General features: G+C 38.0%; 2 protein-coding genes across 30 annotated transcripts in view; both read left to right on the forward strand.

Moving 5' to 3' along the window:
• LOC129724619 (sorbin and SH3 domain-containing protein 1) overlaps positions 1–7089 on the forward strand; it is a 255649-nt gene extending 248560 nt beyond the window's left edge. For all 26 annotated transcript variants that reach the window (XM_055679648.1, XM_055679647.1, XM_055679658.1 and 23 more), the window contains 5 exons: positions 3931–4267; positions 4324–4438; positions 4497–4706; positions 4947–5152; positions 5210–7089. In XM_055679648.1, the coding sequence (XP_055535623.1) occupies positions 3931–4267; positions 4324–4438; positions 4497–4706; positions 4947–5152; positions 5210–5378 (1037 nt within the window). In that variant the 3' untranslated portion in view covers positions 5379–7089. The remainder of the gene's footprint in view (positions 1–3930; positions 4268–4323; positions 4439–4496; positions 4707–4946; positions 5153–5209) is intronic.
• A 7792-nt stretch (positions 7090–14881) lies between these two features.
• Positions 14882–17753, forward strand: part of LOC129722088 (activated Cdc42 kinase-like) — a 61694-nt gene continuing 58822 nt past the window's right edge. For all 4 annotated transcript variants that reach the window (XM_055675323.1, XM_055675320.1, XM_055675321.1 and 1 more), the window contains exon 1: positions 14882–15512. In XM_055675323.1, coding sequence (XP_055531298.1) covers positions 15509–15512 — 4 coding nt within the window. In that variant the 5' untranslated portion in view covers positions 14882–15508. The remainder of the gene's footprint in view (positions 15513–17753) is intronic.

Here is a 17753-nt window from a genome sequence, read left to right on the forward strand (position 1 = left end):
GTTAATACGAAAATATCATACTGAAAATATTGAATTATTCCGACATAATTGACATAAATCTACAGCACGGTGTTGGTTACCTAGGTTACCAGTTTTGCTCGTAAACAACTGCAGCGAATATCTAGGTAACCTACTACGACGGGCTGCGGCTACGTTCATTCATGATAAAGTGTTTCATTCATGATTAATAGTGTGATGAATATGGGGACGTCGTGAGATGAATAATTGAGCAGTGATTCAAGTTTTGAGATGGATATGGAAGCATTGTGAAAAATGGTTTGTTTTACAAAATTCAGGATAAATCTATCTAATTTTACTAAATATACAATGCTAATCGATTCCATAAGAGTACGTAAGCATATTTAGTTTATTTGTTCAATGATTTCGTGAAAATTTAGTGTTTAATCCGTGAATTCTTCGTGAATATCGGCTTAATGAGATGAATAATGGAGCAGTTCCCCTAGTTAAGTCTCTGTTTTTGGGGACTTTAACCAATATGCCCTGCATCCAGTCCACCGCATGGGTTACGGTTTTTCATATGTTGCTGAATAGCTGACAAAGATGAGTCTTGGACTTCATACTTCTAATGGCCACTTCAATTTCATCTAGTGATGGCACTTCGGAGTTGACGCGACTGATACGCTAAACTGTTGGCACCACTAAGGCGGCGAGAAATATCGTACAAGTGGACATCACCATTGGCGGCGGTCGTTTCTTCTTCTTCTTCGTCTCAGGAGTTAGTCCAAGGTCTCTTGTGCTGTCTGCAAACGCGTTTAGTCCCAGTTCGTAGCATATCGTTGTCTTAGTTGGTCTGGTTCGCACTCGCTCAATGCCGGCTTTCGTCCTCCAAGTGTCATCCGAAATTCACTCCCTCCGCTCGTTGCACACTTTGCCAAGGGTTTCATTACTTATCTCGATGAAGACGTTTTTGATACCAGTCCATTGCACTTCTACGATTCCACTACCAGGACAATCCGTGGCTCGGGATTCAAGTTGTTCGACAAAGCCCTTTTCCAACTCGGTACTCTCTAGTCAGCGGACGTCGTAGCGACATCCAACTTTCTCTTTTCCGTGTTGAACACATGCAACGCACAGTCGTAACTCAGTGATAACAAGGTTGCAATGTCGGCGCTGCGTTTATTGCATACATCAAAAAGGCTCCCTCTCCATTTTCGCTAGGTACAAATGTGGTCAATTAGGTTTTCTATTCCTCTATCGCGGGAAACCCACGTTTCCTTGGGTTATTATGGGACAAGAGCGATCCACCAATGATCATGTTGTTATTACCACAAAACTCTGTAAAGAACTCTCCGTTTTCGCTCATCTCTCCTAGGCACATTAGACGGTCTCCATATAGTGGAGTGGCCAAAATACCAAAATGCGAATTTCATATTTAGGAAGTTTTAAGCACATGATTTTGTAGTTTTTGATCTATATTTTCATAATTTGTCAATGAAATCTTAATATATAAATCGGGTTTTATTGAAAAACGCCTCCAAAGTTACCTCTTTCAAAAATGAGGGAAAACAGTTTTTCTGAACATTTTGGAATATATAAAATCCAACAAAACCTGTTATGGTATGTTTGCACACAATTAAAAGCTTATTATATTAGCTTCCTAGAACCGAAAAAGAATTTGATTTTAGTCTGCCGCGGGCCACGTAGAAAATATTCGGAATTTTCTTAATTTTCACCTCCAAAAACATCAAATGTAAGCACAGCTCTTGATAAAGTGCCTGAGAGCCCTGTTTATGCTCTTCAAGAACCAGTGTTAAAAGTTTGTGGAAAATTTGCGTTTTTGTTGAAAAAGGCGATTGAGAGGTTTTCATTTTTTCTATGTATCTTGAATTTTTTGTTTATTGGTTCCCACTTCATCAGGGCCGCAGTAGGAGTCCACTCCTCTTTCTTGAGTAGTATTAGCATTAGCAGTAGCAAGACTCGCCCCGATGATATCTTGTGTTCGCCAGTACCCAGTCAACGGACTTCGCTCAGTCCCAGGATTTCAAGCTTCAGGCGGCTAGCATTCCCTGCAAGTTGAGCCAGTCCACGCTACTGGGCAAGGCTCAGCATATTGCATGTTTCGATTCGTGTCCGTGTTTCCATGCTAAGTTCGTTGCCAAAGATCCAGCTCAATTTCTTCTTTCATTTTCTGTAACTTTTGTAAGATTTCGGGTACAGTAGGTTGTTAGCCTAAGGTCCCTAACCAGGTAACGGCGCTGCCACCTTAGAGTGTGCGGGATCCACCGTTCTCTCTTCCCTGTTGGCGAGAAAAGAGATACATTTTTTGGAGGTTAAGTTTTGTTAAAGAATCACAAATAACGAAAAATGCGTATTTTCATAAATAATTTCAACTTTCCCATGCTGTTTTTTTGAAAAATTTTGAAAACGGATGCTTTTAGAAAGCTGATCACTAGAAGTATTATGATTTAAAATGGTTGCTAGAATCACAGAGCATCAGTGGAGTATGATTATTCTAAAAAAAATTAATTAGGATGCGAAAAAACCTAACTTCCAAGAAAACACTTATCGTACATTTTTTTCTTTCCTGACTTTTTCAACAGTTTTGTTTTATAATCGTAAGCAGAAAATAAGGAACAGAATTTTCGTATTTGAATTAAAAAATAAGCGTTTGTTGTTCTAAATTTTGTTGCCCAAAAAAATTGTTTTGTTAGTGTATAGTTTTTGTTCTCTACAACGCGTGTCACACAGCTTTTCAAATACAACAAAATATTTCTGAGCAACAAAATTTTAAATAAACATATGTTAAAATGATACAATCTTTTACAAAATTACACTTGCGTCTAAAAACAATTCTACAACCGCTGAATAAAATCAGTTTGGTAAGCTAATATAAAAAATAAAATAAAATATAATATTCATATTTCTCAATAGAATAGTTTATTTCACAAAATTGTGGCTGTTTATAAAAAGCTCCTCAAGAAAAAAAATAGAAGCTGTTATTTATTGAAAATGGCAAAGAAAACTGATTATCTCCTTATTGTATAAGAACACTTGACCTTCTACTGAGAAAGGAAACCAGTAAAAATTCCTCTATGACATATCGTTCAACTTAATGATGCAGAAAACCTCTCATCAATTGAAACCGCGACATCGCTTGTGCAACCTACTTTTGCTAAATCTGATCGAATATCTTTCGCACATGAGAAAATAATAATCTGCACTCCACGTTTGGTGCTTAATGGAGAAATCGGCCTCCAACCAAGTAGCCCCCACCGTTCCCTCTTCTCTTATCCACCCAGTCATCTTCACCTCATCGTAACAGACCCGAGGAGTGGCAATTAATAAGCGTTTGACGGACGTCAGATGTGGATTATCGGCTTCTGAACCGTAGCGGTATGACTAATTGAAATGCTCCCCTGGCCGGCGGCAATAATGCGGTAGCACTTCCTCCTGGTTTGTGTCTTGTGTCTCCGATTTCATTGGCGGTTATTATGCTGTCGCAAATCGGAGAACGTATCATTTATAATGTCTCCATCAACGCCCTTTTTTGCTACTTCTCTTCTTACTCGAAAACAGCGCATTAGTAGTGCACAGAGCAGGGCAATAGCTACGACAATTACGGCCCCGGCGGAACATTCACCGCCACGCCATGAAAGTGAGAAAAGCGAAAGCATGCTGATTAGTTGGTACCAGGTTAGGTTATTTTATACCTTCCTGATGGTGGTTTTGAAACTGCTAGTTTTTCCGCATGTGTCCGTAGTTTGCACAACAATGCCGAGAAATCATAATAACTGTTTGTCGCTTTCTCTCGTTCCGATTATTGACAATTTTACTGGTCACTTCAAGAGCAAAACTTCATCAACGACTTTCAAGTGACAGCTTGATTTATTTTTATTATGCACACAATACCGTGATTCACAGATAATTGCAATTGTATTGATCAATCGATGTCTCCCTTCATACCGCCAGAGTCTCCCCGTCGCTACATCGAGAGCGATGTCAACATCCACTACAAAACGCCCATTCGGTACGAGTTTAAGGAAGCAATCCCGGATGATGAGCTAGCCTACAGGCAGGCGGAACACATGCGTCGTGTCTACCAGGAGGAACGCCGCCGCAAGTACATGCACGAGCTGGAGGATCTGCAGAGCCGCCGCCACACGGACATCTTCGCCCCCTCGCAAAAATCTCCGATTCCGCTGAACCGCTACGATGACTTCGACGCCGATCTGTCGCCCAAACCAATCAACGTGTTGCCCAGAACGATCGCGCGTGCGTTGTATAACTTTCAAGGACAGACAGCTAGGTTGAGGTTATCTTGACTTGGTTAGAAGTGAACACTTATTTTGAATTTATTTGCAGAGAACTCTCCTTCAAGAAGGGCGACATCATCTACCTGCGACGACAGATCGACAAAAATTGGTACGAAGGTGAACACAATGCCATGGTTGGACTGTTGCCAGCGAATTACATAGAAGTGAGTATTTAATTTCTACTTTCGGTTGCTCCAATTGCAATGCAATTCAAACTTGCAGATCCTCCCACGGGACGGTGCCAAACCACTGCCGAAGAAGCCACAGCGAGAGGGCAAAGCCCGAGCGAAGTTCAACTTCACCGCGCAAACCTCGGTCGAATTGTCGCTGTTGAAGGGAGAATTGGTCACATTAACTCGGCGCGTTGATGATAATTGGTTCGAGGGACGGATCGGTAACAAAAAGGGCATTTTTCCCGTTTCCTATGTCGAGGTAGGTTCCGTAACGGCCTGAGGTGTGTGAAGAATTTTTTACGAACGTGTATAACCCTCTGACATTGAACAGATTTCGGACACTAATATCTTGATCGATAGTTTGAACATTCCCCAAACTTTTGACATGATGAGTAGCATCATCCTGACTAAAGTAACAGTTTTCCGCGACATTCCGCCCCAGTGCACACGGCTGTAACTGGGTTCTAGAAACCCTTCTAAGCCTCAATCTTCCTCACAGGTTCTAACAGATATCGGCGGAGAGGAAAGCTACGAGATAGAGCCCATCGTCAAACCAAAACTTCAAACGATTCAATCGCACTCGCTATCCACCGGCTATGATACCGCACTGAGCAATGGACGGATTTCTCCCGGTGTAGTTCGGGAAACGAAAACAGTTCAAAAAACAGAAGTACTGCACGTGGACACCTCAAACGAACCAATATCGTAAGTTTGTCCAGCTCATGTTGATTCAATCTCATCCATAATCTACGCTCTTACCAGCTATCGTGCCCTGTACAACTACAAGCCGCAAAACTCCGACGAATTGGAGCTCCTCGAAGGGGATCTGGTGTACGTGCTGGAAAAATGCGACGACGGTTGGTATGTTGGTACTTCGGCTCGAACCGGTTGTTTCGGAACGTTCCCGGGCAACTACGTGAAGAAGTTATGAGAACAATCCAAGCCATTCGGGAAACTGTTGCCGCCTCCTGATCCAGCTTTACAATCGTCTTCAGCATCACTGAATCGCCATCACCATCAGCAAAAACATCAAAAACAACCACAGCAACAACAACCATCGCAGACAGGGACTCTGTCAAAAGCCACAACCAACAACGGAAAACGCAAGGTTGAATTCCTTGGCGTTTTCTAGAGTGCCCGAGCGTTGCCTTATGTAATTGTACGAACTTACACTTGAACACACACAAACACACGAAACAACGGAGTAAAAGTACAACAGCGTACAGTTTCTTATGTACCAAAAATAATTTAAAAAAACAGTGGCCTGCTGATATTTTGGATTTAAAAACAGCCATTTAATTGCCAACCGCGGTGGAAGAACACCATACCACGCAACGTACTTTGAAAATAACTAAATAAATAAATAACACGCTAAATCTAGAAACCAAAAAAAATTACACAAGCAGTTAAAAATAAGCGAAAATAAAATGTAATTGTTTGCTAGTCATTATCCTTCCAAAAAAGAGAGAGTGTAAAGCAGCGGAATAGAAAAAGATTAAATGGGGGAAACAACCATAACCACATCTAACCTGTTCAAACAAAATACTATACTTTAAGCGTTGCGTTACTTGAAAAGTATACAATTAGTTTACCTAAACTAACCAACAATCAAGCGTAGAAAAGATATTCAAACCGTACTTCGTAACTTCATAGTACTCTCCGGAGCAGGCACCAATTGCTATCTCCAAGCGAACTTTATTTACCGTTTCAGAAAGTTTATTATATTTGTTTACTATAATTGCCTTTGTGTTACACTAATTCATATTTCTATTTACAAATAACTGAAATGAACCTGATTCACCCTATTCGCAAAAAAAAAAAACAAACGCAGCTTACAAACATCACACGAAACTGTAGTGATTTTGTTTTTATCGGTGATTCTAACCTGGCAACTCGGTTTAGCCTGCTAGGATTTATAATTTTTTTAGTAGGGAAAAACTAGTGCTTTTAGGTCCGAACCTCAACCTGTACTTTCGGAAAATGTGCCTTTTATTGGACCTTTTGTTCGGAAAATAATATTCTAACCTTTTAGGTTTTCAACTTCGTCTATACATAGTAGGAACAAATGTCATTCTGCCTTCAATCACACACATACATTTGGACGATTGTTAATAACTTATTATGTAACCTAATGACCTACCAGCAATAGTGTACACGTAAAATTTGAGACTAATGTACTAAAACAAATTCGTAACCGAAAATTGTGTACCAGAATCATGCCATGTGCCACGATCAATAATCAAAATCTTATTCGAAACGGAGACTATCTGTCTCTTTTAGTCTACTGAACCTAATTTTAGCCAATATTTTGGAAACTCAATCATAATTAATCATGCAAGGTGTTTTTTTTTTCATAGTCTGCAACATTAGCAGAATTTAACCGCATAGAATCACTCGAACACTTTGAACACATAAACTATCAAACAAAACTCCCGGCACCTTAAGGCATCAGGCAGTGAGCAGGATAATTGTGCGGATTACACACACTTAGCAAGCAAACAAACACACACACGCATACACACCAAAACTAGCACGACGTACTCATCATTTTTTGTCTATTATTGTTTGTTGTAGGAAAGTGAACACACTTACGATATGGTTCTGTTGATAAAATACATTAAATACCTATATGAAAAAAAAAATGTAATGCGATTAATTACTGGATGACTTCTCAATACCAGCAAAATCTGGAACTTGGCCCAAAAAAAGGATTTTCTCTGTGAAGATATAAATACTAGTTCACAATTCGTTTTTTACATAAATTTCGATGTCTTTAGACAATTAGAAAAACAATCTGATTCGGAGACAAGGAAAGTGCGGGTTGATTTTCCGTCTGGATGCGATATATTTTCCGAAGTCGGTATCATGTTTTCAGTTCGCTCATTTTTTACTGTTTCAGCTGCACGCACTGTCTGCCATTAATGTATCCGGAGACATTTGCGAAAAAAATCCGAAATCAAAAATGTTTATGATGAAGCGAAAAGATAATTCTGTAATAAAGGATTCCTGAACAGATTTTTACTCTGCACTAGCTTTTCTATTTTAGTTTGTCGGTAAAAAAAAAATCTATAAAATGTAATCCACGAGAATAAGAAAACATGTTTGGAGGTCAACATTCCTGCAACAAATGTTTAAACGATTAACTCGTATTGAAAAAAAATTTTGTTCTTAAAATCCAATTTGAAACACCGTCACGCGTGTTCGATTCTTGTAGCCACCTAGTGGATGCTAGTTGCAGTAGAGCGAAATCGATTATCCGCTGTCAAGACTCTTCGGGGTATGTGAGTATAATACGTAACAGAATGTATAAAACCCACGTGTCGAGTTGTTATGTAACTGGCATAACTGATTTGTGTTAATTTCAATGGTTTATATAGAAATGAGCAACGTTCCATCTTGCCCGCCCTGTCCGCGTTGCCCGTTGTTCCCCTAGTTGTGAGTTTTCGCTCATTCAGTCGTGAAAACTTGATTGGGATACCCAGATATTTCACCAGTCTGCAGTTTACAGTTCGTATGAAGTGAAATCCACGAGTTTACACCTACACTTAGAAAAATTGCCACGATTACTTCAAGTGTTTTTGCACTTGACTCAATTCTTCACATCGAACTGCAAGTTGAAGTGATTTAGTGTTGATTTCTCGATGATTACCACTTTCCAATGAAATGATCTTGCGTTGAAAACTGGTTAAGGGAAATCACCATCGTTTTATAATGAATATCTCTTGTATTATCACCACTGTTTAAATCAATTGAATTACAGCTGCAATTCCAATTGACAAACGTCAAAACCATGAGACGAAACAAAAATAGTGACGATGGCGAACAGCGTAAGCAGCTTATTTAGCCGGAGATCAAAAAATTATTTGAGCGTAAGTTTTATTGAATCTTTTGAATTAAAATAACAATAAAACGACTCTTTTACAGATCCTGAGAGCGATTGCATCGATACAGTGACAGGGATCATCTATAGGTTTATCTTATTCTTAAATTAAAAATCTAGAATAAAATAAAAATGAAAAATCTAAAATAAAAAGAAGTCTCTTGAATTTATTGTGAATTTATATAATTATCCAATTGACCGACATTTCGTATCTCAAACATAAGCATATCAACAATGATGAACATAACAACAGAAAATAAAGTGATTTGCTGTTGATTTCGTTGTTCTTTGCATTAATATATTTCGAAAGCTTTCCATTCAACTCTGAAATGTTAGGCAAGTAGTGCGAATTCAACAGCAAATCACTTTACTTCGACGTGATTTTTATTTACAGTGTATATCGAAATAACAGGAGGGTTGTGTGCAAAGCCACGACCGCAAGGTTGAAGTAGAATACTTTTACAAGAAAGATAACCCGGCTGCGATGATTGGCTGCGAAATGATTGCGTGTCAGGCATTTTTTCTAGTAAATAAACGTTGACTTATCAGATCAACCGAATTTTGCGCTTCAACAAGGATTGACCATTTTCAATAATATAGTAAGTTGCTTGTCATGGTTGGGGCTTGACAATTTATAAGTTTTGAGATGAAATTTTTTCGGATATCGTGTTCATGACTGAACGAAAAGCTAATTCAGTATGTTCTGAGACACGGAGATAAAGTAAAATTTATAACTTTTAACAATTTAAAAATGTGAATCATTAGAAAAAGTTAACTCTTCAATCAAGTTTTTATTTCTTCCTGAAAAGGACAATTTGTTGTTTATTTTAGTATCGGATAAGATGCCGATCACATCTTTGCGTTATCACTACAGTGCGAATAAAGTATTCCTTGTGATAAAATAAACAGTGAAAAGCTGATTTAACATTTAACACGGCTCACGTATTGTCAAAATGAGTCAACATTTCATTGAATGCATTTACTAGTACCAACTATCGCACAGAGACTGCATTAGACTAAAGTGCCTCACTGCATCAGCCGCTATCGATGCTGAGATCCGCTGCAACTAGTTCGCTATCCATAGCCATGCCACAGTTGTGGCCGCTATACGCTGCCATTGGTATCCACTGTCCCTGCATCAGCTGGCCAGGCTGCTATAGTTGCTGGAATCCGCTGCAACGAGTGCGCTATCCATTGCTACGCCACAGCTGTGGCCCTTTCGCCATCGCTGGTATCCACTGCACTGCTAATGCTGCTGCTAAGGAAGGACGACTGCTGTTGTCGCTCTCTAGAACTATTATGAGCGGCTTCGCCTGAAAAAGGCTTTATATAGGCCAAATAGCATGTTTTAAATTGCAAGGTATATGATTCTGTCGACCGTGCTTGAGAAGCAATCATATAACGACCAATCAGAGGACGAATTTTTCGTTTTGACAAGGCTTAACTTTTTTCAATAGTACAATAGTGTGAATAATTAAATTACAACTATCTTCTTTTGGGAAGAATCTTAGAAGATTTTCCAATCTATTGCTGCAAGAACGAAGGAAATCCATCGAAAAATAGCCGATTTATTAGCATTTGAAATTGGACATATTTTTCACTTTTTTCGGTTTTAGATTTTTATTTCATATCCCTATGTAGCCGAAATTCATGAGAGAAGTATTCTACTTCAAAAATTTTTTTATTTGTGTTTTGGAGGGATTTATATAAAAATTATGGGAAAAATTAATTTTTTTTGTGATGTTTAATGGGCTCTGGGAGTTAAATAACTGAATGTAATGCTGAACTGAACCATGCAAAATATTCAAAAACAACCTCACAAAAATGAAAAAATATATATAAACATTTAGGAATCAAACAGAATTGAAAAAAGTGCAAAAAGTGGGTTTGTAGCTTGAAAGAAGTAATTTTTTCATGAATAACGTTTGGACAACCTGAAAACATTTTTTTAGAAAGTCGAAATGTTCTACAAAAATGCTTTAAATAACATAAACTTTCAAATTAAGAGTACCTTGACTCTTTCAACATCGACTATTAGTGTCAGTAGGATCGCAGCCCCGCAATTGTCCTGTACACTTAACAGTTGGCCGCGAAGTCTGTGTGTAATAAACATGGTTCGCATACTATGATAGGGATGCCAAATACGAAGACTTGTCTTAATTTCGAAGACATTACAGCTCGTGTGAATAAGTGGAAGCCTAATATAATTGGTTTGTTAACCGCACCCGATTGGATGTGTTCACTGGGATTTTTGCTAACATTCAATGGAGACCGTGTTTACAGATTTCTTAAGTGTGGAGATATTTTTATGGAGTGTGAAGACATTTGAAAAATGACCTGGCATCCCTGTGTCATGATTTCTTGACGGCAGGATTTGTCTTCAGGAGGGATCTATCTGTCAAACATCGTGTAACCAACATATTCGGTAGCATGGCGTTTGTTTTCGTTTTTGTTCTTTTTGGTCATGAAAATGATCGATGTGAAATATTATAGAATTGGAAAGTTTTTTATCAACACTCGAGAACGGAACGGAAAACTATCATGAATGTGCTGTGTAGTGATTTTTCCCCCATTATTGTTCATAGTTACAAACATCACGGATCAACAAACGTCATGGACCAGAGTTGATCTGCGATAACGCACACATGTATGAAATTTGACAGCAGTGAATCCCCTCTGTTTGTCTTAAAATCCCTTACAGTTTAAGTTTAGTAAAGCGGGCAATGTATGTAGTTTCGCGGGAATGCGAAGATGAACGGGAATAGAAGGTGTGACTAGACTTAGAAATAGTACGAGGGTGGTATCTAAGACACGACCGCATGTTTGACGTAGGACTACGATAGTTTTATATTTCATTTAGAGAATTCAGACTTTGTTCGATTTGACCACGTTTCACTTTCGACACGGTTTGACTTTGGCAAACATAAGCCAAAAACGAGCGGTTATGTTTAATCATAATTTATAGTTTTCTTGTTTTGCTTTTAAACAATTCAAACTCAACAACCACCAAGAGAAAGGCATTTTGTCCATTATGTTGCCGCAACCGAAACCAAAATAGACATGATCAAAGCAGTACTTAATACCGTGCTATACCTCTAATTACTCGGAAGGGTCATATCAAGTGTCTAGGTCGTTGAAGGCTTCATGCGGACGTTGCGTTCCGGATACTTTCAGATTATTGAGCCTAAATCCATCAAACGACACCTCTAACAATTAACAATCCTAAAACTAGTTCATCGGTGGCCACATATTGTTAAGGTCATATGCCACCAGAAAGTCATAAAAAGAAAAGCGTTTATTTTTAACATGGTTCGATTTTGACAACTGAAAAAATTTAGATTATTTATTTGAAGACATCTATTCAAGAAGAAAAAAATACTGTTTTTAACATTGATAACATTGAGTCACATAAAAAAGTCCTGTATTTACAAGTTCGTTGGAAAAGTGACGATAAAGAGTTGCAGTTTTTAGTGGAAAATCTATACTCACAAAAATTTTGAAATTGACATTGGAATTTATGAGGATGTAACATGTAACAGTCATTTTTTTTTTTCATTTCAGGCCAATTGAAACATTTATTCATTAAGCAGAACCAGAAAAAAAATAATCAGTTTTAAGATACCAATGAAAAAACAAACAACAAAATGCCATATTTAAAAGTCATCCGTCTGTTTCCTTCAAAAATAAACCTATCTCGGCTTGATAAACAACATTACCCTCTCCAACTGATGTTTGCATATTGTTGTTCAATTACAAGTCTGGCAATGACAGGTTGTGTTCATATGTTTAGTATCTTTACACGGTTGTGTTTATATGTTGTGTTGTGCGACAGGTTGTGTTTATATGTTTAGTAATATTTTCTTGCAGATGCTGATGTAATATTTTTGTAATTGAAAAATGCGAATATGAATGTTTAAAACCTAACGTCAAGATGCATATAATTTGGGTTTTCTCTATACCACAACCGCGTAATGCAACTAGGATTGTCATATTGAATTAAATTTATTTTACTGGAAAAATATAACCATCAGTACATGTTTGTTTGTCGACTGTAGCGGGTAATTTTGTAGATTTATCGGCTTAATCAGTACAGCTTAAACGAGCTATCTGAACTATCTGTTTAAAAATCTTTACGAAGCATATTGGTTTTCTATTGTCTTTTAAATAGCCTATAGATGATCATTTAAATAAATCTTAGAAAAACAGAGTGTAGAATTCAAAAAGACAGCAACCCAATGCAGCTTCTAATTTTAGGAATTTGAAAGAAGTTTTTATCATTAAACATGGATATGAAAATCACTACGGTTGCAGTTCAAATGCCATCTACTCGTCACGACAACCAAAAGGAAACGAGCAACGGGGTAGCAAGCTGATTAGTAGAATGTTAACACAACTTTTGCTGAAGAGATATTTTAATTATTATATAACAATCTTTCGCAATATTCTACCTGTCGATTAAGACATCGGTGTTTGAAATCTGTTCAGGGGTAGTAATACAATAAGCACTTTAAAACGATGAGAAAACATCTGTTGCAGCTATACAAAGCGAGCTCGTGATTGGTTGAAAGCTGCGAAACTGAACTAGAAAAAGTGGATTTCAACTGAACTTTTTACTAATTTACTGTTCATCGTACAATGTACAATGATATGCCAATTATTGTATCACATGCTTTGGAAACCGTCGTCGTTCGATCAAAGCATTGGTGGTCAAAATCCGTTCAGTTGTAATCACATATTGAATGCAACATCCAACATCGTGATATACTGTTGCGTACAGAATTATTTTATCCCCGGTCGCACAGCGTAGTGTGCGAACACGCACCACTGTACGTCGACAGCAGCTACATTGTTTCCACTTGGCTTGACTGCACACAAATGGCAATCGAGTGCTACTGCACTTACGACGAGCGACCGTCTTCTCATACATGGCTCGGTGCAGTACTGTTGCCTGTGTCAGCATGTTTTCCTTCAAGACATCAGTTTCAATAACATTCTCACAACAGATCGTTTAATTGTCTGATAAAGGAGGTTGTTACGAACTTTCCGAAAAAGCTTTACTTTCAAGACATCAAAATAGTCTAGGTTCATAGAAGCAAATATTAGTTGACCTATTGGGACGGGGAGATTCTGTCAAATTTTTTTTTGCCACTGAATAGAGGTTGTCATAGCAGGCAGTTGGTGTCCACTCATGAAGTCTGTGCCAGGAGTGCTCGCATGTGATTGGTACATTGTTCGTTAAAATACGACCTTGAAACTTTTCATCAATTTTCACTGTTTAACAATTAAGTAACAATGATATATGAAGAATCACAAAATTGTCTATCATTTTATCAATCCAACGACATATTGATTATTGTGATCCATTATGTGGTTACATCAGTATTACCGTTTGAAATCTTTCATTCCGACGTTACATCTTGGTTTTTAGTTTCCTCAGAATGCATCTCGATATAGTGCGGTTAGACGTAGTCCTACGTCAAGAATTTCCCTCGTACAGTTGTTAAAATTCGAAATCGATTTTTCTCAATAGTTCTGCTGCTTAAATTAAAAATTAGTCAGTAGAATATGAATTTATTTGCCATTTCTTATCAATAGAAAAAATAATAAACATACCCCTAAAACACCCTATTGTTTGAATATTTTTTCCGATGAGTTTAAGTATTTCCAATAGCACGTACTGTGCGAGTAAAATGGACAGCCTATAGTTACGGTAAGAAAATTGTGCAAATTGCCATTTTAAAGTCTAGATGCTTTGTGCTTTTATCGGAAAAACGCAAAAATAAACTTGCACCGCGGTTAAAAATGCCGTTGATTGTGGGATGTCCGTAAAAGAATCAAAAGTTTTCTGCATTTTCTGAGTTGCTAAAAAGTGCAATTTAAATATTCAAAATAAGCCCTTTGGTTCTACCAAATAAATACCTTATTTACGATCAAAACCTCGAACACAACAGAAACGGAAAAAAACAACATAAATTGACACTAATGATGAAAGTTTTACAGTATAAATTCAATGACGATGAAAAATAAAGCATCGCTGAATATGAGACAATCAATGAAATCATAAACATTTCTTATGCTTCTTCAAGTTTTCATAATAATGTGTTTTTATTGCAAATTTCCGCTGAAACGCGAATTACAGACAACTTGCAAGCAAAATGCAAACAACTTGTACGTCAGATTGATCGCATACCAGCATACGAGAGTGAACGCGATAGACCTGTTAGATACGATTACCGAAGGCATTCTGTCGCGTTCGCTCTAGTTGACTGGTATACGATCAATCTGGCGTGCATGTTATCTGCATTTTGCTTGCAAGTTGTCTGTAATTCGCGTTTCAGATGCAATCAGCAATATATGTATCTTGTGCTTCCAAGCCTCCTGTGCTACAATTTTTCCAGTGTATACAACAAGCTTGTGTTACGTACAAAACAAATAGACCGTCCCCTGAAATCGACGATAATGCACCGAATGCGCAATAAAAACAAACTGTCAGTTTGCTGTTCGTCGATTCTGCATCATCGCGAAGCGGAGGAGAGAGAGAAGCCAGCAGCACAGCAGCAGATAGCATCGAACCTTCACCGTCGTCGGTTGTAGCGTAGCGAGAAAGAAGTGCGTACGTTCGAGAAAAAAAACAGTAGTGCTTTTCCCCCCCTTGTTGCCTTCGTGGATTGTGTTTTATAACAATAATAATAGGAGTAATTGCACTTGAAATTCACCCAGAGCAGGTTGCACTCTTGCTTTCATTTCGCTAATAAGCAAACAGCGGTAATTGTGTGCCAGACAGATTTTCGAGTTCCGCCGAGGTTGGATCCCTTCTGAGTGGTACGTGAGAAAAGCACCCAGTGAAAAAAAAGCAATAAAAATACGATTTCGGGGCGTGTGACATGTCTGGGAATAAAAAGGTGGTTCTGAAATTGTGAAAATCAATAGCATCCGGTAGGCTGCGAAACATTCGACGACCGTGAAGCTGTGTCGTGTTGTGGAAAGTTTCACTTTCCCGTTTATTAGTCGCAGTCTAAGGCAGGAAAAATCTGAATCAGTGGTTTTCTGTTGGTAGTGCACCAGTGGAAAAGCTTCCGGATGATGGCGACGACGGTTTTGACGTTGCAGTAAAATAGCAGCAGCACCCGAAGAAACGTATCAAGACTAATCGAAACTGGAGTGGACCGAGACGCTTCACAATGGGTATGTACCGAAGTTGATTCTGGAATGGGCTTTGAATTAAATATTAAAATATCCTAAACATAACGTATTTATTTCCATCTGATCAAAAAAGAAGGAAACAATTCCATTAATCGTCGTGGGACCAACTACCGTCTATCAAGTTTCTCCGAGCCGAAAATAATAATAATTCGCTTGGGATGAGGGGGTGGAATCTGGTCGAGCATCAGATTCAAGAATGTACACACAGAGAAAAATTGGACAAAGAGCGGCGGCTCGATGTACGACGTCTGGCAAGCGCAAGGGGGCAAAGGTGCTATTAGGAGAGAGAGAGAGAAAAGGTTGCCAGAGCGGCTCAATAATACGGGTTCCTAGTGCGTAGCGAGTCATTGTTTTGCTTTGAAGATTAGTATGCAGAAATGTTTTATTTTTTCTTTTCAAATTAACTTCGCAATTTTGCGTTCGCTATAAACAATGAATGTAGTGCCTGCACTTATTATGCAATGTATTAGGTAAATATGTATTAAATGAAATATGGGATTGAAGTCGTCGTAGTAGGCGTTGAGAAATTTCAGAATTTCAGAAGAAAATTTAACAAAACATTGACACAAAGTAAAAAAAAAGTGAATGGCTGACAGTAAAAAAACTGATTTTTTGTGCTTTTTCTTTACGGAATATAAAATAAGTATAAAATTTCCGCTGATAACAGGATATTAAAATTTTTGGCTTGATTAGTTCAATAGCTCTTAGCTTTCCAACGACCAAATCAGTGGAAGAAATAATTTCAGCAATGGAAGAGTAGTTATCTTTTACCTTACTACCACGGATATTTTGATAACTACAGGATGCAGCAGGAAAAATTGCTAAAATTTAAGGTATTTTTCTCACATCCAATTTTCAACTACTTTATGCAATAATATCAACATATCCGAGCAAAGATATCGTATGTAGCTACATCGCGGACTACATTTTGTCCTATAACTGTTTTCCTTTTTTTTTTATTTTCCGGACTACCCTTTTTCTGTCCCGGACAGTCCGCGAAAGAAACAGAGTGCAGTTTTGGAGACACCAACACATTGGTGCAAAATTGGCCATCAATTGACTCGATTTTCAAGTTGAAGTTTTTTGTCTAAACAAAGCTTGAGAAACAGAGCTAGCCAAATGGAAATGAACATGGCTCAACGTATCATGAAAGTCATTTTCGTGAGTTTTAAGTTGTGTAAAGCAAACTTTCACCAAAATTTTTTTTCATATATTTCAAGTAATTTTCATATTAAATACATGAGGGGCTGGTTGGTCATATGGACATCATAAATGAATTCAAATAACCAAGTAAATGCAATTTCAGGAACAGTGCTTTCGTGATGCAAACTTAATCCAAGCGAAAACAGCATTTTTTATTGTTTAGCAAAACCATTTATTTGGAACGATTAAACTTTTTGGTAAAAGTTATCTCCATTGCATTGTCATTGATTTAAAATGACTATAACGTACACTATTGCATCGACAAATGCCTGATGAAAATTTCGGCGAAAGCAAGCTTTCAACAAAAAAAAGGAAAAAAAAACTAATGTAGCTATAGTTTTGTGCTTGTGATCAGAGCCTGACAAAGTCTTTTTTAATTGACAATTATCAGGTTATAGTGACGCTTTGACCCGTCGCTTTCAGTTGAAAAGCTTTTGTATCATTTTCGAGTACTTCGTGAGTCACATGACACACAGTCGAAAGCTCTTGCTGTGATTCTGACAACTGAAGGGCTTGGAATTGATACAAACGCTTTTCAATTGAAAGCGGAGACTATCACTATCACTCTCAAATGACGAATCTCAATTGAAAATGGCAATGAGCGCTGACGGAGACAGAAGGCTTCCATACAGTATATATAGGGAAGAGGAAGGAAATATTGATCGGAACTTGCATAACGTATCTATTGGATGCCATTGCCGTTCTAACTACGGCCTGCGGTATTAGAAAACTACCATCAAACGACGCGATGCGGTTCTAATTTCAATTGAGACGCTGAAGGAAAGGAAAGAGTCTCCCTCCGTCACTCTCTCCGTCGATTGATATAGCCATTAGTTTCATTTGAAATGATCCGAAAGAAGAAAGAGGGAAAGAGAGAAAGAAGTGATTCGTTGATAGTAGCCGAAAGGAATCAAGGGTTCGAATCGAAATGACAGCGCGAGTATATCAGTTTCATTGTTTTGTTTCGAAAATGTAGAGCCCTGCTTGTGATTGCAGATGAGAATCAGTATTGTCTTCGAT

The sequence above is a fragment of the Wyeomyia smithii genome, chromosome 2, assembly GCF_029784165.1.
Source record: "Wyeomyia smithii strain HCP4-BCI-WySm-NY-G18 chromosome 2, ASM2978416v1, whole genome shotgun sequence".
NCBI lineage: Eukaryota > Metazoa > Arthropoda > Insecta > Diptera > Culicidae > Wyeomyia > Wyeomyia smithii.